Source organism: Barbus barbus, assembly GCF_936440315.1.
Source record: "Barbus barbus genome assembly, chromosome: 19".
NCBI lineage: Eukaryota > Metazoa > Chordata > Actinopteri > Cypriniformes > Cyprinidae > Barbus > Barbus barbus.
Genome location: NC_136747.1, coordinates 22,802,269 through 22,824,736, shown reverse-complemented (window position 1 = coordinate 22,824,736; position 22,468 = coordinate 22,802,269). Strand labels below are relative to the sequence as shown.

The following is a 22,468-nucleotide window of genomic DNA, read 5'->3' as shown; positions in this document are numbered from 1 at the left end:
CTTCAAGATATTTATATGATGGGACCTGTACGATGATTTGATTGTGGATGATCACATTATTCTCCTTACAGCTAGCCTTTTTTGGGACAGGGGTAATGGTAATGATAGAGCTCTTCCAAATTGAGGGAACAGTATGTGAGTATGTGTGTCTAAAGACTTCTGGTAAATGGGGCACAAGCTTCTGACAGCTCTTCACTGCAAGATTTCAAATATCGAAAGAGGTTCCAGTTGGTGCAGGAGAAGCATCCTTTTAAGGTTTCAATACTATCATTGTTCCACACATATACAGTTTCAGTTTGTGGTTTACTGCTTTTAAGCAGGGAAGCAGGCACGTCCTTTTGTAACCACGTCTCAGTGAACACAAGCAGGCATGAATCCCGATACTCATGTCTAACTCTGGTATTAACTCTGAGCTCCTCCACTTTGCTTCTCAGGGACCGGGTGCTGCAAAGAAGCACTGAGGGAAGTGGTGGTTTTCTGCCCTCCCCTGCAATCTCTGCCATACACCGCCACATTTCCCTTCTTCCGGATCCGTATCCGACAGCTTTCCACCAGTGTTCTCACCTGCAATTCCCTTGGTAGCTGGGGGGTAAATTTGTGTCGCTAGGCCGGAGCAGTAAGAGTTGGTCTCGGGTATAGCACAGGACCACCTCCGACATGAAGTCCTGATTCACTAGTATGGAGTTGCATGTGATCAGCAATACAACTAAAATCAGCATCAGTCCTCTTAATAAAAACAGCATTGTGTAACACAGATTGAGCACTGTGTTAAAAGGAAATAAAGTTTAAAAGAATAAAAGAATAAAAAACACTGAAAAAGAAACACAAAGCAGCAGCACGAGGCAGCCCGTGGATCTCACAAAAATCCACAAGAGCCCCCTCTGGGCGGGACATGCAAAACAGGAGAGACAGAGGGCTCTGACAAAGGAGGGAGGAGAGGGGGCAGGTCGGCATACAAGTCAATCAGGTTTCCCTCTGCTTTACATTCACCCAGATCCATGCTCAGATCACCCTCAGCCATGGCATAGAGGGCGAGCTCCTCTCTTCTCCTCCGCTCCTCTCACTGTCCGTGGCTATTCCTCTCGTGGCGAGCGTAGTTGCCGGCTCACGCACCTGGTCTGGTGTCACTTGCAGCATCGTCTCCGCAGTGATCCTCAGCTCTGTCGCTCTGTGCGGCGGTGGCTCGTCGGTCGTGGAAAGCTCAGGCTCTCAGTCTTTCGGGGGTCTTCTCGGTGAGCAAAACACCAGTTCATGAACAGACTCCACTTCAGTGCAAGGGGCTCCAGCTTGAGAGAGGGTGTTTACCACTGCCAGTGGCAGGTCACTTTAGTCTGCTGCATCCCGTCCAGGAGCCACACATGGAGATCCCAGAGATCTGGACAAGGCTGCTATATGGTGCTGAGCCCCTGAGAAAGGAGGTCCTTCCTCAGAGGGATGCGCCAGGTAGAGACTGTCGCGAGGAGCATAAGTTCCGAAAACCAGGTCCGGGTGGGCCAGTAAGGCACAACCAGCAAGACCTTTTCCTCATTCTCCCTGACCTAGCACATATGCTACAGTTGAGCATGGCTTACAATTATAAATATTTAATTCCTGTAAGGAAATCAGGTTTATTCTGAGAAAGCACAAAAATTATAATCCTGTACATGAATAATTATACCAGCAAGACTGACTTTGGTATCCGATACTAAATGAGAAAAAGTAATACCACCCATCCCACTTATACAATAAATGTTTGCCACTGATGACATCATACTTTATTGGTCCCCATAGATGTCATGATTGATCTGTTCAAACACTTTTGTTTAACCCTTATGGTGTTTGGGTCTGTGGGACCCAAAAATGATGTGATTATTTATTTGATTGATTATTTACTCAGGCTTATTGGCCTTGGCTCATTTTCTGTGAAGAACATACATCAGAACAAATTTTCAATGACCACTCACTGTACACTCCCCTACACATTTATATTATATACAGGATGTTCGGGTACACTGGACCCAGGGCTAATAAAAGTGTGAAAATTTCAGATCCTGTGCAACTTCACTCTGTCCTCCTCCTATCTGTGCCTGCTGTTAGTATACAGATGCATGTAAAAAACAATTGAATATGGTGAAAAAGTTTTTGTAACTTATTTCAAAAAGGGAAACTTTCATATATTCTAGATTCATTAAATGTAAAGTAAAACATTTCAATTTTTTTGTTTTGTTTTTGTTTTAATTTTGATGATTAGAGCTTATAGCTCATGAAAGTCAAAAATCCAGTATCTCAAAATATTAGAACATTTCCTAAGATCAATAAAAAAAAAAAGGATCTGCAAAACAGAAAAGTTCAAGTTCTTTAAAGTATGTTCATTTATGCACTCAGTACTTGGTCGGGGCTCCTTTAGCACAAATTCCAGCATCAGTGAGGTGTGGCATAGAAGTGATCAGCCTGTGGCACTGAGGCACTATTGAGCCTTCAGCTCATCTGTATTGTTGGATCGACTGTTTCTCATCTTTCTCTTGACAATATCCCATAGATTCCATATTGGGTTCAGGTCAGGCATGTTGGCTGGCTAATCAAGCACAGTAATATCAAGTGGTATTACTTGCAAGTGGTTTTAGCACTGTGGGCAGGTGGTAAAGTCCTGCTGGGAAAGGAAATCAGCATCTCCATAAAGCTTGTCAGCAGATGGAAGCACACTGTAAAAAAAAGTTCACCTAACTCAAAAAAATAAGGCAACCAATCACAATCAACTTTTTAAGTTAACTCAGCTAGCAACCGACAACTTAAAAACATTAGTTAATCTAATAAATAGGGATGGCTGACGTTTGGAAACACTGCTCCGAAGCGTGATTCGAAGCACCCATGTCACGTGACTAAGGCGATTCAAAGGCCGTTTCTCAATATGCGTACTTGTCTGTACTTGTGTTCTTGTGGACTTGTGAAACGTCATCAGTCGCTGCCCAAGTACTGTTCCAATTCAAAGTTCACATCTAGCCAAGTCCAGTTCAAATGCCCGGATGTGTTCTTGATCCGCCCCTTTTACCGAGGATGCATCGAGAGGTGACTTGTGCGGACTTGATACGGGCCATAACCCAGAATTCAGTTTTTAGTCTTTATAAATTCATATGTTTATTAGCATGAATGTTTGCCTTTAGTTTTAAAAGACAACTATTACCCGTATTATGTAGAGTACTTTGAAAATAACAGATAGATGTTGATAGACTGCCATAGACTGTAAAACAAAATTAAACGATTAAAACTAATTGAATATCCTAACATACAGGATCCTGCAAATCATCTGTAAGAGAGAAAGACAAGACCCGCAAATCTGTTGCCACAGAACAGCAGAATATGAATGCAATGTAAGTCTCTCGTTAAGTGCTTTTAAACCATAAACACTTAATATGGCTTAAAGTGTTAAGATAATGCTATTAAACTTTTTAAAACTTTTTTTTAAAACTAAATATCAAATTCGATGAATAGTTTATTAATTTATTGTATAAGGGAAGCATATGGCCATGAACACAACGAGCAAACTTTCACTTTTCCTCCCATACAGCAAAACGCTTAAGGTGGCATAATAACAGACTAAAGCGGTAATTGTTTCTCATATGGACATTTGTAAAAATATATTTACATATCACCTCAGTGATAAAACTACTGAGCCCCTAAAGGGACATTGGCAAAAAATTAAGACTTTCTCGTGCGCACGTGAAACTATCGCGTGCGCGCGAGAAACTTTCGCGTGCTCACGAGAAAACTATCGCGTGCTCACGAGAAACTATACTTTCTCGTGAGCACGCGAAAGTTTCTCGTGCGCACGCCATAGTTTCTCGTGAGCACGCCATAGTTTCTCGTGCGCACGCCATAGTTTCTCGTGAGCACGCGAACATTTCTCGTGCGCACGCGAACATTTCTCGTGCGCACGCGAAAGTCTTAATTTTTTATTTTTTTGCCAATGTCCCTTTAGGGGCTCCGTATAAAACTCATGGATTCTGATGGTGATTTATTCACAGTGGAGGAGTGAGTTCTGTGATCCTACGAACTCGGAAACCCGCTGCTCACGTGGCCAGTCACATGATTGTGTGCTGTAAATAAAATGAATTTTATTTTCAAATTTACTCTTATTATTCTGTAAAATGTATTGTAAAATACTTATGTAAAATGTATTCTTATTATTCCAAACATATTTTATAATATACAATCAGACATCCATATGAGAAACAATTATTTATAATTTGATTATTTCAATCTCCTGTTTAAAAATAGTCAAATAGACGCAGTATATATCCGTTTATAATGCACATTTTAAAATTGTATTGCATACCTGCTGCTGCCATAATAAAGACCCATTTTGAAAGTTTACGTGCTTTTCTTCTCTTTCTGCTCCCAGTTGCTGTGGTGGAGAAGTTATGAAGTATTGTTCTTTTAAATACTTTCCAGCATTTCAGAAATAACTATGTATGAAAATTACACCGAAGTACAAAGTTCAGGAGTGCTAAAAAAGGGTTTAAATGCTGAATTTTGAATCAATTTCTTCTTGTAACTCAGAGATGTGGATTCAGATGGCAATTAAATTACCACACGACTTTGGTGCAGAGATGGATAAATAGCCTACATGAAAATACATTTAAAATAAAAATACAAAATACTGTGTGGAAAAATGTATTTAAATACAAATACAGTATTTTGTATTTTGAAAATACCCAAAATACATGTGAAATTGGCCATCCAGTGCAAGAATCCCTGAAACTATATCTGGAGCTATTCTGAATGCAAAAAAAAAAAAAACATTTAGATGGGTACAACTGCTTAGAAACTTTAATTTTCTTAATGCACATTTGCATAGGCAAGGCAAGTTTATTTGGTAACACTTTATTTCTCTTTAGACATTCTACTAACAGTATGTAACTTTGCAACTACATGTCAACTAGCAGTCATTAGAGTATTAGTAGACTGTCAGTTTAACCCTCTGGGGTCTGAGGTGATTTTGGGGCCCTTGAGATGTTTTGACATGCCCTGATATTTGTGCTTTTTTCAGCTACTTATAACATACTATTGACCAACATGTATTTTTTTTGTATTCAGCACAAACTGTGCTACAATAATATGTTACCAAGATGGATGTACATGTTTGCATTTGTTAGAAAAAAAATATTAAAAATAGAGGCAGGTAAGACAGAGTGTGAGGAGACTGAAAAAATGTTTTTTTTTTTTATTATTTGTATTTTATTCACAACAAAGTATAATCAAAACTTACATAATGAAGGTCAAAGATACATTATTGTGCACACTGATCTAACCACAAAGATATGAACAGACTTTAACTCATTCCTGCAACATTCTGTTCAACATGTACCTGATATTTACTTATTTCCATGGAATCAAGAAGAAGAAGAAAAACAATCCGTAGTAATTACTATCCTTCCAGTGGCACCAAACAGAATTGTGAATTCTTATTATCATTAATGACATTGCTCACAGAAATCAAATTTTTAATATCAAAATAAAATTTTGAATTCTTGATCTCTAATTGTATTTCCACTAGATGAATAGCTCAATTATATTATAATATATTTAACATTTAAATAACATTTTAGTAAAGAGTTCCACAAGCTTTAAATATCTTTAGTGGTGGGATGCAGTTTTCATAAGGTTAGAAATATATAAAATGATACTTGTATTTTCTGAGCTAATGAAATTATATTTACAGACATTTATAATGAGGGTAAAGTGTATTGTCTGTTCATTTTCAGGCATGCCATGCTTCCTAAGGACAAAAATGTGTGCTCAAAATAATAACACCCACAATATGTATACTATACTGATAATATATTATGTATAAAAAAAATCACTTTACTTTGAACACACACACACACACACACATCCTGTAAGCTGAGATATGTACCACATCCTGTTTTATCTTATAACATCATGAGCATGAAGAGGAAAACAGCGCTTTAGATTGCAGTCTCAAGAGACAATATAACTGACACCTGAGATTCTTGAGACACACATACACAGACGAAGGATAGGGTAAGCTTACATGTAATTGTATTCTGGTCCATGGAATTCTCAGTTTATAAACTGGTGGTGGTGGGAGGATGGAGGGGAACATCAACGTCATAAACTACAATCGTAAAAGAGAAAAGTCAGTACTTATATACTCCAAACATCAAGCTGTGATTGGCCAGAGCTAATAGTTATGCATGAATAACCTGACATTAGCATCTTCCTGGTAGAACCATTACTGATGCTTTCATTTCTGTATGTTGGATGGTCTGAGAGTAAGAACATTTTCAGCAAATTTTTGGGACCACAGTTGCAAGAATCGATACATGATAACTGGATACAAATTTATGAATGATAAATATATAAAGATGTTTCATTTCTGATATAAAAAGCAGCATATTAACAGTCACGTACATAAAGTTGGTTAAAGAAATTCCCCCACCAGGATTTTTCATCCATTCTACAATAGATAGAAAAGAAAAGATAGTGAAAGGTAATTCTTACATTTTATATTTATAAAATATGCAGACTTAATTACATTCTCTCTGTGTGTACCAATTTTATGTTCCAAATCCTGACACAAAATGTGTGATAGCATGCCATCATCAGGCTACAAGTATCTTAATGTTTGCTCTCTCAGCCGTACAAAATAGTTAAAAGTTTGGTGATTAACATCCATGAAAGAAAAAAGGGAGGTTCCAGAGGTGCAAAGTCTATACAGTACATTAAATATGCAAATAAATGCTAAAATAGCAGTCGTTTATATATTTTATTTAATAAATTCTTTATTTAATATTATTGACAAGGGACTGTCTGAGTAAATAAGAAATAATAATGATGATGATAATAAGAATGAAAAACATAAATCTGAGTAACTTAGTTACTCAAAAAAAATTATTTTGATCAAAAATATGAACCCATACATCCATGTCAATGGCAATATTTGCACATAACAGGAAGATTAAAAAGGGGAAATGTCCTTGGCATCTAGTCATAACAGATTGCATACATTTTTATGTGTCTTCTTCCTTTCAGATTAACTTTGTACACTAATTGTTTTAGTTACCCCCCCACCCCCCGATATTCTTTGACTTTCTCTGCTGCAAAGTTCTCTCACTGCACTCACATGAAACAAGTGTTTAGTTGACATATTTTAACATTGACACTCCATCTGAAATAAATAGCTTTCTCTGCTGCTTCGGTTTAAGATATTTAAGACAGAACACAAGTCTGTTTGGAATGATTGTATTTCATGGACACAATGAGAAAGATTATAAGATGTCAAATTTTAGTTTTGTGCATCATCCCACAGCATGTATTTATTTGGTATTTATCTGGCATGATTTCACTATGTCGACATATATTTCATTGTAAAAAAAAATTGAAACATAATCATTGCAAAAAAAGTGAATTACACTTGAAATATAATGCATTTTTTGAGCAATCCTCATTTTCCACTTAAGTGAACATCTCAAGATAACATGGGTGTGGTTTGTGAATCCTGTTACCATGTGAAATTGTTAAAATGACCCAAAAACTGTGTTGAATACATTAGCATAGATATTGAGGAAACAACACAGTGTAATAGTTGTATCGGCATTACCTGGCTGTCGTTAACATTTGAAAGTCTTCACACCTGACAGCCACCAGTCCTCACAACCATCAGTGTTTCAGTTGTATATGTCCATGAAACTTCATGGATTCCTGTATAAGTCCATGTACACTGGAGTATGGGCATTTCTTGAAATTTACAATTCTGTGTAACTCAGGAAAGTTCCTCATACATCTGGCAAACCCAAAATTACATGGCAGTTTACCATGTCCAAATAGACCAGATTTGATGCAGTGTATATTACAGAAGTCTCCATCTATTATTTTAATATGCAAAACTGTTACCTAATCATAGCAGTGGGTGTTTGCTTATCAACACGGAATGTGTTAAAGAGGATCAAGATAAAAAGTAGCCTATTACTAGCCTATTCTAAATTATGATTTTGACAATGAATAATAAATATAAATAAGTCAAAGCATCACGCTAAACATTTTCTGTATAAATCAACCAAACATATACCTGCATAAATCAAACAAAAATACATTTCAATATATATATTATATATTATTTTTGAGAGTATAATTTTCTAATCCCTGTACAACCTTAGTAAAACATTAAGCATTAGCGCCCCATCTAACTGAACATTACTGCTTCTGTTTAAATTGTTAATATTTGTATAATAAGGCTAATTTTGATGTGCTGAGCAATTACATACAAGAACTTTCAGTATATTATGGGTCTTCTCTCTGACAATCCCCACCTTGTTTCTGATGATTTTATTTAGATTGATGTGGTCCTACTCAAGAAAGCCAGGATTCACAGTTGAAGTGGAACAGTTGTAATTGACCCTTTGCAAAAACCCACCCTCCTTAGTTAAAAAAAAAAGTCGTCGTGACGTATTGTCAAGTATGGTGACCCATACTCGAAATTGGTGCTCTGCGTTTAACCCATCCAAGTGCACACACACACAGCAGTGAGTAGTGAACAAATGCGCACACACACACACACACACACACCGTGAACACACACCCGGAGCAGTGGGCAGCCATGCTGCAGCGCCCGGGGAGCAGTTGGGGGTTCGGTGCCTTGCTCAAGGGCACCTCAGTCGAGGTATTGAGGGTGGAGAGAGCGCTGGACATTCACTCCCCCCACCTACAATTCCTGCCGGCCGGGGACTCGAACCCGCAACCTTTCGATTACGAGTCCGACTCTCTAACCAGTAGGCCACGACTTCCCGTTGCTATGTCCGACAAACTGTTACTGTTGCTATGTCCGACAAACAATGCCCCTCTCACACTACACATTATGTGTAGTGTGAGCATACCAGAGCAGGTTACTTCTGGTATGAAACAAGGTCTCAGCTTTAAAATGTTTTATTTTTTTTAAGAAATTCAAATTCAGCATTCTCGCAAAGCATGCTGTGAATAATTCTCAGACCGTACTTATGGCGTCAGTGGTCACGTGGTTTTCACAGAATGCAAAACTTTTGCGTTCTGTTCATTTGATTTGAAGCAAATAGTTTAAATTACACCAACAAAACTTAGTTTTACTTCCAATTAACTAAATATTTTACTTTAGCTCAATGCCAAGACAGAAAAGTAAATTGATTAAAATGGATCAAGTATAAAATGTTCTTTAAAGTAACAACAAGGCTGTATCTCTGCCTATATTAAATGATCACCCACACACTTTCTTAACCAAGTACACCTCAGTTCTTTTTAATTCCCAAATCTTATCTGCCTTTTTCCTTATTAAATGTCACGGAGCCATCTAACGACGGATACCGGTAACAACCACAGTAATACTAATACATGACATCCTCCCTTTTCACTCAAATGAACGTGTTTAAAACATAATAATCCAGTGAACATATTTTGTACTTCTACTAACTGATATTAACATCTTCTTTCCCCCTTTTTCTAACACAACAGTTCTTTAAACATCTTTGCATTTCGCTGAAGACATCTTAACAAACAGTTAAATTTGTTACTTCATATATTATCAAAATATGCAAACATACAGGCCTCAGACTTTACAGTTATTAAACCTCCTTTCTTTTTTCTGTGGTTACATCAAACAATTTAACAGTCCACATTTCTAGTATTTACTCCTGTCAGTTCATGACGTAATCCGACAATTTCACAGGCAATCATCTAGTTTGTTGAGGTCTGTCCTGTGTTTGTATGTTTGACAAATCCACTTTGGAATTCAGGGCCCGGCTGCATGAAAGTCCTTAAGTAATTTGACTTAGGGGTAAAAAATTCCCTGAGGTAAGGGATTTCTTTAAGACTGTTGCAACAAATGTCTAAACTGTTACCCTTACCTATAAGTGTTTATACTAAGCGTTTCACGGTAGTTCCTGGCAACATATGGCAATGGGTGCTGAGGTTGCTATAGTTACTACATCTCATAATAAACATAGATATGCATATCTGTGACAAAAAAAAAAAACAACAAGATACAAACCTAACCAACTAAAACACGAACGCTGCCATTCCTGTGCCGAGGAAACAGCTTTGCTTCTGCAGTGAAAGCGCTCCTGCTGACCAATGACGGAAATTTTACCAAATGTGAAAATTAACCCATGTTTTAGTGCTGCAAACACATAGACTTGTACAGGTGGTACAGAGTCGTGACCCACCCGAGGGTCGCAACCTAGGCAGGGACAGACTGGGAGTAAAAAACAGCCCAGGATTTTGTCCCAAATAGGCCCACCACAACTACAAACAGCCGCTAATATCTCACAGTATTACAGCAATGTATTGCATTTATGGCAAATAACATCACAAAAACCATGGTGACCCTACTGAAAAAAAACAATAGAACCCATCACAAAAATTCTAATGGTTTCCACTACAAATGTCATTGCAAACATTACACAAACCATCAACTTTTAATCATTAAAACCATTAAATAATGGTTTCCTGTAGTGTGTTTTGGGATATGTTCAATTAGGATTTAGTGGTTTTAACAATAATGATATTTAACCAATTACCAGTAGAGACCAATGGGGTCCATTACAATTTCCATTAAAGCCGATACAATTTACATTATAACCAGTAAAACCATTACAAATTCTATTGATGGTTTCTATTTGTTTTTGTTGTTGTTTTCAGCAAGGGATTGAAATGTATTATTATACGAACTTAAATACTTGAAATCTAAATAAAAAGAGCAAAAATGTACTGTATATGACATAATAATAAACATAAAATCTAGAAACCTGAAACTACATTCTTCAATTTGAGTATTGTGTGTGTGTGTGTGTGTGTGTGTGTGTGTGTGTTTGTGTGTGCACGTTTTTGTGACAAATGAGGACATAAATTTGTATAATGACACAGGTATTACAAGGTGAAGGTGACTTTTCAGGACATTGACCCATGTCCCCACTTTTCAAAACGCTTATAAATCATACAGAGTGAAAGTAGAAATGCACAGTCTCCTGTGAGGGCTAAGTTTAGGTGTAGGGTAGGTGTATGGCAATAGCACATACAGCTTGTACAGTATAAAAACCATTACGCCTATGGGATGTACCCACTTTTCACAAAAACAAACGTGTGTGTGTGTGTGTGTGCATGTTTATGTGGTTTATGAGGACACAAAGTTGTATAATGACATGGGTATGACAGAGGTATTACAATATGAAGGTGGTTTATGAGGACACTGCCTATGTCCCTGTAATTCAAAAGGCTTAAAAAACATACTAAATGGTGTTTTTTTGAAAAACTAAAAATGCACAAAGTCTCCTGTGAGGGCTAAGTTTAGGTGTAGGGCAATAGCACACACAGTTTGTTCAGTATAAAAACCATTACGCCTATGGAGAGTCCCCATAAACCACAAAAACCAACATTAGTATGTGTGTGTGTGTGCTAATCGGAGCAATCACCTTATACTTCATTTACTCTATTTTCTAACTCAATATATCTCAAACCGCTCGGATTAGGGTTGTCCTGGGATTTTACTATATAGCTATAGGCTACATCCTGTGTATAGAGAGAGAGGAGGGCAAAAATAACCTGACTGTTCGCTTTTTTTCCTTTTTGCTTCTCCCTACCGCCTTTATCTTCACGTTTTTTGATTGCCATCACGAGCTCACTCTCCTTCGCGTCAGTTTCGCTTTTATATAAACAAAAATAGATTGCATTAGCGCCTCCTTTTTTCTCCCGTCAACGTCTCTTGCTTTGACACTTTTTCTTTGATGATTAACCAGCCAGGCAGACGGCCGTCGAGCGGAGATGGCCAGTCCGCTGTAACGGCCACTAGAGCATTTACGGTAGTTTTGTGGCAGATTGACAACTGCGCATGTGCATAGCGTCTGTCTGTACTATATGAAAAGGTGAAGAGATTATCCGCTCTACCGACATCTTTATTTCCTGTCTATCTTTATTTAATTTAATTCATTTCTGTTTGTGACCTGAGTTGGATGCTTATGTACATTTTTCCTCACTCATTCCTCATGTATGCGGACGAGTGTGTTGGTGCTTGAGGTGCTTTATTAAACTCGGGGAAAACACGCCATCTTCTCATCTCCCGTGTATTATTAGCACCACACAGTTTTCCCATCCGGGCTGTTTAACATTTCAACTCGGTGTTACACCGCCGTTTGAAAACCACTGCCCTACAGTACGTGAGTCAACAAAATGACTAGGCTACTGCTGATGTTCATAATGTCCATACAATTGTTACAGTAATTTAATCTTATCCAGAAAATAAGCTTTATTATTATGGACATTAAGAAATAAAACAAAACAACCAAATACACACTATTATGATTGATACTGATTTTATTCAGTAACCTATAGACGTCAAATAAACTGTGCTAAGGAGACCATTTTACTTTTCCTTTCCCTATCTTTCACTTTCCCAGAAGTCCACACCCAGAGGTGAATCAGATCTAAAGTCAGTTACTTACTCTGCTCAGCCTGAGAGTTGAATCGGCAGTAGCCTATCCTGTCCTACAGACATCCCTAGGAGATAAAGGTAACTTTTCCAAAACTTATTTTAAAACAATGACTTATATTGTCATCTTTTAACTCACTTTTTTGTTTTTTAATGTGTATACAAGCAAGACATTCAAAGGGCTCTCACATGGGGCATAATATAAAAAAAAGCCTAAAATTATTTAAAAAAATTCAGTGTGTTTTTTCACACTATAACATATGTTTGAAAATGTCAAATATGTGTGATTTGTGGAACAATGGTAAACGTGGAATTCTTCATTAAATCAGATAAATCATGGAAGCATGTGCATAAGAATCTACATTCTTTAATGTATATTATATCTTATATATTCTTGGTATATTTCAAAGGCACTTGGTTTTCAAGAGATAACATTATTTATATGCATGCATTGTATAAGATGCTCATGGTTTTATAAGAGACTTGTTTCTGGGATTAATTAATCTAATTATTTGAATTTTTTTAGTGTGTTTCGATTTAGAATTACTGTTGCATTGCTTAAGGATTTTAATTATATTTACTCAATTTTATTTCTGTAATCTAATTATTTGAATCTACTTAATTTTTTAATTACATTTAATTGATTCTTAAGGCATATTTCAATGTTTTCACAACTTTAAAATTCACTCAATATTTTTTTGTATAAAAATGTTTCACCAAAAAAATTTAGTAGATCATAGTAAAAGTTTTTACAGTGTAACACATGGTTAAGCAGGGTGTGGCAGTCATGGTAGAAACAGACACATAATAACCTTAACAAGTGCTACACAACATTAATGCTAAACCCATGCAATAAACAACAACAACAACAATAATAATAGTAGTAGTAGTAGTAAAGTAAACTCAAACTCAAAATAGGGGAAAATTACATAGAATGAAACTGGAGGCATTGGTTCGAGTCCTAGGAAACAGAAGATAAAATTTAAATCTTGAATATAATTTAAATGACTCTGAAGAAAAATGTCTTCCAAATATAAATTTGTATTGCTGTCAGGATGAAGGTCTCAGCAATTCTCTCAGAATGCAAACCAAAATTTTCTACTTTCCATCACCCTTTGTTTCGACAAGGAATTTACTAAATTGAGGATTTTTAGTCTGTGAGAGCAAATCTGTCAATAGTGGCTTCACAGACCATAAACTTCATCACTTGGAATGTTAACAGACTCAAAAGAAAAAGAGATAAGAAATTTCAATAACTACAAAATGCTGATGTTGTTTTCTTACAAGAGACACACATTGTAGTAGGAGATGAACATATTATAGAAGGTCTAAAAAACAAGTGGTATGTTTCTTACACAAACATCCTGAAAGGGAACTGCCGTACTAGTGAGGAAAACACTGCATTTTAAATATATAAGTGATGAAAGAGATAACTGTGGAACATATGTTTTGTTGAAATGTAAACTGGAAGGACAGCTGTACACACTGGTTAGTGTTTATAACAATGACACAGACACAAAAACCCTTGGAAAAACTTTCAAGTTACCTGCAGTCAATGACCAGGGCTGCTGATGATCGGTGGAGATTTCAACACGGTTCTCAATCCATTTACAGACAAAGACAATTAAAAAGGGTGACAAATACCACAACCCACAGAAAGGTGCACTGTTGCGTGAAAAAGTTCATGAATTTCTTGTCTTCAGCTGGTTGATGTTCGGAGAAGAAAGAACCCTCAGAATTATACATTTAACAACCAAGTTGCGTCCAGGTTGGATTATTTATTTTTTCCAGAAGAATGTATGTGGCGTGTCAGAAGTTGTGAAACCAGAGACTCTGGGATGCTTGACCATCATCCGGTGTATTTGGAGATCAGCAATGCTTCCACAATCCTTTTCCAGAAAGATCCCCATACAATCACTCTTCCAACTATTAAATCATAACAAAGCATATTTTGACAGAGGAGATGGGCTCATCACTGGGTGAAGAAAGCCTACATGTAGTCCTTGAGGCTGATATTGTGTCAGCTATACAATCTCTTCAAGTGTCAGACACACTGAGGACAGACGTCCTCCTTGTTTCCTTCTATGAAGATAAAAGTCAGGATCTAATTCCATACATAAATATGCTTTATGACAGAATCCCCAGCGGTACATTTAACTGCTCTGAAAAACACTTCAATGAAACTGTAAAAAGTCCACGTGATGACAGTCAACATTCTTTTAACGTTGATTACTTCATCATTGCAACTATTCTGGCAAGATATTTGGATGATTTCTTGGAGTCAAAAAATTAATCTGCTGTCATTATCTCTCCTAAAACATTCTGCACTGAGATGAGGTTGTCTTGTATCAAGGATGAGATAGAAAAGCAAACACCATCAAACCCAAATCTCTATCAGGATTTCCTCAATGTAAAGGACCTCCTCAGAGATGCACTAGAAGTAGATACTGGATCTGCAGATGTTTCAATCGAGAGAGACAAACTGCTGGATCATGGCTGCCTGCTGACCCCAGTTCTCATTACGCTGGCTCTGAAATGCTTTGTCTCCGAATTAGCTGGACATTTAAAACAGCATGAAATTCTGGTTTTCAAAGAATGTGTGATGCTTTTCATCCAATCTGAGGACCTTGGGGAAGTTAAGCTGCTGTGAAGAACAGCTAATGAAGTATTTTACATTAAGTAATTATCCTGTGGAAAGATCAATAGTGAACAATTAAAGTGTATAGGAAATGAGTTTAAGGATGAAAATTGGGATTAAATGGACACAGAAGCATTTGTGGATAGCACAGAGGAAATATTACAAGCCAGTTGGTCCAGTAGAGTATGAAGAGCATGATTTTGTAATACTTAAGGAAGAAGACATTTGAATGAATGGAGGTGAGGATCATGAAGATGAATCAGATCACATTTGCTGATTTGTTCTTCTTTTTGTGCTCTAATTGTTTCATAATGCAGCAAGGTTGGCCACAGAATCAAAAAAGTGACGTTGCCTTCATCATGCACATCATCAGGTGCATTTGTGCCACCCTGCACTGCAGTCTTTCATGCTTTTTTCACAATCAAAGATCATTTCTTACAGAAGATGGCACTTATGAAACATCAGAAATAGAGCTTTTATCTGGTTACCCCTATAATGACCCCTATTAAAACTTTTCTGAAGACTGTTAGTTCCCCTAAGATAAATTCATAAAAACAACACAAAACACAAACTCTTTTGATTTGCATGAATCATATGCATGGCCCATGTCAGAACAATTACAGAACTTTTACCAAAAGGTGATGAGTTTGCAGGTATAAACACCATGAAGTAATTGTCAAAATTTATCAACAGATCATAAGCAATTGCTTGGCAAAAATGTAGACTTTTCATTGACTGCAAAGTCATTTGAATTCATGAATCTGTAGAACATAAAACAGTGTGTTTTTACTTTAAAACACGCTGTGCTCAAGTAATTAATCCAATCCTTTTGAAGTTTATGATAATCACATTATATTTCACATTAATTGTCAAAGCCCCCCATAAGGCACATTTTCAGACTTTTGTCTGTCACAACTATTTCAGTTCTTAAAGTCTCTATATGAGCTGCTGACCTGATTGGGTGTGTTTGATTGAGATGACATGCAAAATGTGCAATGTTGGGACACACACACACACACACACACACACACACACACACACACACATATATACTGGGAGCCACTGGTCTAAACAATGGAAAAATAAAATAATAACAGTAAATTAGAAAATGTAAAAAGTTGACCAGTCAGATCATCTTTAATATATCTTCTGACAAAATAGAAATACCCGACTCTTTAGGATTGGGTTGGCCAACTTTCCAATTTACTATAAATCTGAGTATATTTATTTTTCAGTCAGAGCTAAGTGCTGTCTTGTTATTTTCTTTTCCTTTTTTCTCTTTCTCTCTTTTCTCTCATGGCAGACCATGTATGCAGTTGTTACCTTGCAAGACTCAGATGAGTTAATGGTGGTACCATCAAACTGGTTGAGCTCAGACAAGAGACACTGTAACTGGCCTCCATTCAAATCTGCAGAGAAATGCATGGAAGCTGTTAAGAACAAACTTAACCCTGAAGAAGAAGGGAAAACATGGGAGAAACTACGTATTATCTTTCTTGGAGAATATGGTAATGGTCACTATTTTAAAATAACTGTTTAATTTAGGACTTTGTACTGTCCAATAAGTTCTCAAATAATATAATACAATATTTATCTTACTGCAGGCACGTTTGAGAAAGCAAAAGAGGGGCAAAAAGAAATTAAAGAACATGAATGGTAAGTAACAGACCTGCATTTTGTTTAAAAAAAAATCTTCATAAGATTTGACCTTTTGAAAGAGCAAAATAATTGATTTGTACTGTTTTGTTTGAATTTTCAAATAAAGGTCATATCCATTTGACACTGTATTAACTGGAATAAAAAGACAGAGACTTGAAAACACTCTAGGAATGTCAAATAATCAGCTACAACCACTTCCTCCAGTAACAGCTGCATCTACATCCAGAACGTTATCTGATGGTGAGTCAGCTTCTTTTGACATAATCAGTATGATAAGTTTATTTTCTCTCTTTATAATTATAGCACAACTCATTTTACACAGCAGACATGGTTGAAATCCTCCAAATGCTAAGGGACATCAAGAGCAAGGTGCAGGAAAACTCTACCATGTTAAAAATAATACTCAAAGACAATACGGTTTCTGAAGCCCCCAGCAGTACATGCGTGCCTTCAAAAAACCTAAAACTGCCTCTTAGAACCTCTGAAGATGTGGCTAGGACTGAAATGGAGCTCAAGAATGCAACAACACGCAAAAAATATGTGAGTCGATACAGCATTTATACAATATTTAAAGGGATAATGTATACTAATTTGCTTATAATCACAAAATATGTAATATATACTTGTTTCATGATGATAGCTTTTTACCAAATAGCCTAAAAATCCACAGCCATATCACCCTGCAGCCCAAGACAGGTTGCCCACTGAAGCTAAGCAGGGTTGAGCCTGGTCAGTAGCTGGATGGGAGACCTCTTGGGAAAACTAGGTTGCTGTTGGAAGAGGTGTTAGTGAGGCCAGCAGGGGGTGCTCACCCTGTGGTCTGTGTGGGTCCTAACACCCCAGTATAGTGACGGGGACACTATACTGTAAAAAGCACCGTCTTTCTGATGAGACGTTAAACCGAGGTCCTGACTCTCTGTGGTCATTAAAAATCCCATGGCACTTCTCGTAAAGAGTAGGGGTGTAACCCCGGTGTCCTGGCCAAATTCCCTCCACTGGCCCTTATCAATCATGGCCTCCTAGTAATCCCCATCCATTTGATTGGCTCTATCACACTCTCCTCTCCACCTGTAGCTGGTGTGTGGTGAGCGCACTGGAGCCGTTGTACTGTGGCTGCCGTCGCATCATCCAAGTGGATGCTGCACACTGGTGGTGGTTGAGGAGAGACCCCCACATGATTGTAAAGCGCTTTGGGTGTACGACAATACACAATAAATGCGCTATATAAATGCATCATAATTTTGATTGTAATCAAAATTATTTTATTATCTTTCTTAGAAAAGCCTAAAGGTTCTACAAAGAAAAATAGTCCAGTAAGACTATTATAACTGTACAGTTTAATCATTATACAAAATATTTGAGCGATTTAAAGCAAGGATTGACTATTAGTATCACACTAAAAACAAATAAATTCATTAATAATAATAAAAAAAATCTTCACAGGTAAAATATTTGTCAAGTCTTGGAGGTTTTATTCCCAAGGATGTGATTAAGAAAATGATGCAGCACGTCCTAACAGATGATCTGGCTATGCAGTTCAACTGGCAGGGGAGAGGAGATAAACAGGCCTTCTCTCATCTCATGTTAACAGATGTGATCAGAGGTAAACGCATCACTGCATGAACACTTCCCACAAACCAATATATATATTTTTTTGTCTGCAGTTGTCTTTACTTTTAAATCAAAACAAAGGCATAGAAATAAAATATATTTCAAGAAAAATATATTTAAGAACATATAAACTCTTTACAGCTGTGATTATGAGGCACTATACAACAAATGCTTGAGAATTTCCAACTCAATTGTCATGAAGTTTCTTTTTTCAGATGCTGCATTAACCCGAAATGTAAACAGGGGTGACTGTGAAACTGAAATAAAAAAATATCTGAGTTATGCAGCTAGTCGGAAGAGACCAAGAGAACAAGGAGGTGAGTGATACAGATGTTAGATTTGATGTGAATCTGCTCACGAGACTATATTTAAGATACAGACGAGCTCCTGACATACTACAGGGATTTCCATGGTTTTGATTTTAAGCTTTTTTTTTTTTTTTTGTAATTGTGTTGAAAACACCAATAACAGTAGTCTTCATTAAATGCCCAATTCAGTAGAAACCACCTTGCTTAATCATCACGTATAGTATATTTTGCATAATTACATCCTTCCCCTGCAGGTCCTGGGCATGAGATTCCAAATGTGATTTCTACCTCAATGATGGACAACTAGCAAGAGAGGGAAATGCCTTGGAACATTTTTGATGAAAGAGTTTTTGATACGGATGCACCGATACTACTTTTCCCTGAACAAGGTCAATAGCGATACTTTTATTTTTGGTACTTGCAGATCGAGAACTGATACCTGTATTTACATTTCATTTGTAATTTTTAAAAATACTGGGTACAGAAACCAAAAGAATATAAATAGTGTTAGTTGGCTTAGTTCATTTTCCTTCAGAAATTTTCATACTTAATTGAGACCATTAAAATGTATTCTACAAGCTTTTGTTACTTTCACTTTCCACTTTTTATTTGCTCTATGGTAATTCATCTTTAATTTAATAGCACATTAGAGCTGCTCCATTACAGCGGCTCAGTAGGTACTGTAATCACAAGACGTTTTCCTGTAATAATGTGAGGAATCACTCCTTAGCCTATAGTCATAAATATTTTAACAGTGATAAACATATTTTCAAAAATGTAAGTCGCATTTTTTTATCATCTGAAACAGGCTATGACTTATATTCCAAAGCGACTCGTGCATAATATCATCATAGGTGATGTAGACCCACTTACACATTAAACATACATTTTGAGAAATTTATTTCAATTTGACATTACATAATTAATGAATTTTCATGTTTTAAAGCATGGTAGCCATATAGTTTCAGGGCTCCCTCAACATCATATTGAACAAAAACTTATAATTGTTTATGTATAAATTGTTGTAAATATTATTATTTTTTTAAAGTAGCCTATATCTGTCGTATCCAATGTTTCATCAAACTGAATGTGATTTCATTCAAAATAAACCAGAATTGCAGATGATTTCTCCTCTATACGTTTTTTTTTTTTTTCACCTAACTAATCGTACACTTGTGAATACAGTATACTGTATTTATGTTCAAAATGAAAGGCACATCCATTATGTTTTTGCTGGCTCTTGTTCATCCCAGTGATTTTTGATGTCATACCGATGACATCTGGTAATTCTGTTAGCATAGAATGCCAAACAATTAACTCAGTTTTCTTTTTTAACTATAAACTTTGTTTACCTGAAATTCATACAATGATATGTAACAATAAAATTCACAATAACACATAGGTTTACAGAATAATTAAGTAAATTTACAGTAATTCCTTTATTTACCATTGGCTATTCTCTGCTGTCTCAGACGTCAAAATCTTTGTCCTGTGCCGGTTGCCGTAGTACCTGTGTCGGTCTGTGCGCAATTTTCAGCCTCACTGCTGTATTAAACAAATTTCAGGGCTGTGTATAGGTCATTACACAAAAACATCTGCAATATTTTCATTGGAAAGACCGAAGAAAAACCAAGGGAATGTTCTGTATAAGTTATTTTTAGGTTATTAAAAAAATAACCACCCTGAAATGTTCTGGTAATGTTATTTGATGGTTTCAAAATGATAACCTAATAACCTAAAAATAACCATTAGTTAACGTTCTGTATAAGTTATTTTTAGGTTATTAACAAACCACCCTGCAATGTTCTAGGAACACCATTTTATGGTTGCAAAATAATAACCTAAAAATAACCATTAGGGAATGTTCTGAATAAGTTATTTTAGGTTATTAAAAAATAACCACCTTGCAACATTCTGGGAACGTTATTTTATGGTCGCAAAAAATAAAACCCAAAAAGAATGTTCCTAGAACGTTATTTCTTGTTTTTAGTTCCCAAACGGGTTCCATTTTCTTCCTGTCTGATTTATCTTTTGCTTTAATCTAATCCTCTCGTCTCTATACTTCCTACAATGCAACAGTATATGTTCTGTATTTTCTGTGATTTTACATTCCATACATTCATCTGATTTACTTTTACCTAACAAAAACAATGTTTTATTTAACCCTGTATGGTCAAACCTCAGCCTGGTTAAAACTGTCTCCCTTCTATTCCTTCACACCCTGTGCATTAATAAATTTATGTATACTCTAATATTTTCTTCCATATTATCCATGTCCCACCTGTCCTGCCATTTCTTCATCATTTCTTTTTTAATTATTGCCTTAGCTTCTCCTTTACCAAAGGGAATATTTATAATTTCGCTCGCCTCATTATCTGACTTAGTGGGAGCATATACAGGCTAAACAAGAGCGGTGCAAAAGTTGAGCCTTGTGGGACTCCACATGTCATGGACGTCCACCTAGACTTATGCTCTCCTATACTCACATAATAACCTCTCCCTTCTAAGTATGACCTGAACCATTTGAGTACCATCCCAGAAAGCTATATCTTGTAAGATATCAGTCAGCATTTAAACCGCTGTGTGTGTGTGTGTGCGTTTTGTATTTTTCATTTGTATCATTACATTATTCAAGTAAGTTCCAACCCAATACCTGCATTTAAAGTTGCAATACGGACGCAGCAAACCGTGGGTGAAACATGCACCGTCTTCTCCATTATGAGGTAAAACATAAAAACAAAAATTAGCGTTTCTGGCTCCATTTCTCCACAGCATATTGATCAAGTCTTGACTAACATTTGACATCAAATGTTCAATCAATCTGACACCAAATGTTAGTCAAGATTTGATCAAACTCATTGGTAATTTTCATTGGATTTAAAAAAGAGGGCGGTGGCAAACATAAACCAGTTTGTCATGACTTTCATGCATGCAACCTCAGCCTAAGGGCAAATACTGAGCTTTAAAAGCTGACATGCAAAAGAGAAATGCAAATTCTTAGGTTTCGTTTATTAACATTTTCGTCAACAACAAAACCATGCTGCTGATGTTCAGAATGTACCCCAGAGCTGATATAGGTTTGGTGAATTAACCATCCTAAAAAGCTAAATAAAAATAAATAAATAAAAAAGATCTTGTACAGATAATTAGCAATCAAGCTTAATTTAAAAAGTTATCATTTCAACACACCAGACTAAAAAGAAACCTGCACTAAACTATATACAGAATAAAATGGACAAGTGCGCATGACCAGCATTTGTTCATCAAAACCTCATCCATGGTAATGCTAATGCTTCTATAAATATGAATAATTATTCACTAATATAATAACGAATAAGAATGATAACAGACCTGAAGGCTTTACATATATAATGAAGATCTTGGATTGTGTAATATTTAAACATCAATTGAACTCAGACTGGATCTTTTCCATTTGGCCAAAAGCGGAAAGTCACTATTTACTTTCACTTCACATGCTTTCACTTTAATTTTCCCTGAAACCTATACCTATTCTTTTTCAGAAGATTAAAGCTCCGGATTTGGTAATTAATAGTGACGCTGATGAAAACTGTCACAGTTATTTAGCCTTTTAGAAAATAAGTCTAAAATGCTAAAAAGCTTTATGAGGTTTATTACTATAGAACATTATGGAATTAAACTAATCCATACACACTGTAAACATTTAAACTGTGTATTCTACTTATTTTTATGATTGTTCTGTATAAATTTAAAATAAAATTCACAAAGTAGAATATTTCTGTTTCACTTTTCACTTTAACACACACCAAGAAGTCCACACCCACA

The 22,468-nt window shown here is 36.3% G+C and overlaps 1 protein-coding gene across 3 annotated transcripts; it reads left to right on the top strand.

Annotated features, from left to right (window-relative positions):
- The first annotated feature begins 5,952 nt into the window (after positions 1-5,952).
- LOC306885720 (uncharacterized protein) lies at positions 5,953-20,913 on the top strand. 3 transcript variants are annotated; one of them, XM_079442451.1, is made up of 9 exons: positions 5,953-6,021; positions 12,417-12,529; positions 16,390-16,594; positions 16,691-16,742; positions 16,852-16,985; positions 17,068-17,285; positions 18,189-18,348; positions 18,572-18,673; positions 18,919-19,788. In XM_079442451.1, the coding sequence occupies exons 3-9, from the start codon at positions 16,393-16,395 to the stop codon at positions 18,969-18,971; spliced, it is 921 nt and encodes a 306-aa protein (XP_079298577.1). In that variant the 5' UTR covers positions 5,953-6,021; positions 12,417-12,529; positions 16,390-16,392; the 3' UTR covers positions 18,972-19,788. The 3 variants fall into 3 exon arrangements, with proteins under 3 accessions (XP_079298577.1, XP_079298576.1, XP_079298578.1); XM_079442450.1 differs by lacking the exon at positions 5,953-6,021 and adding an exon at positions 11,856-12,172 and having other exon boundaries at positions 18,919-20,054; XM_079442452.1 differs by lacking the exon at positions 5,953-6,021 and adding an exon at positions 11,863-12,172 and having other exon boundaries at positions 17,071-17,285; positions 18,919-20,913.
- The last annotated feature ends 1,555 nt before the right edge of the window (positions 20,914-22,468 follow it).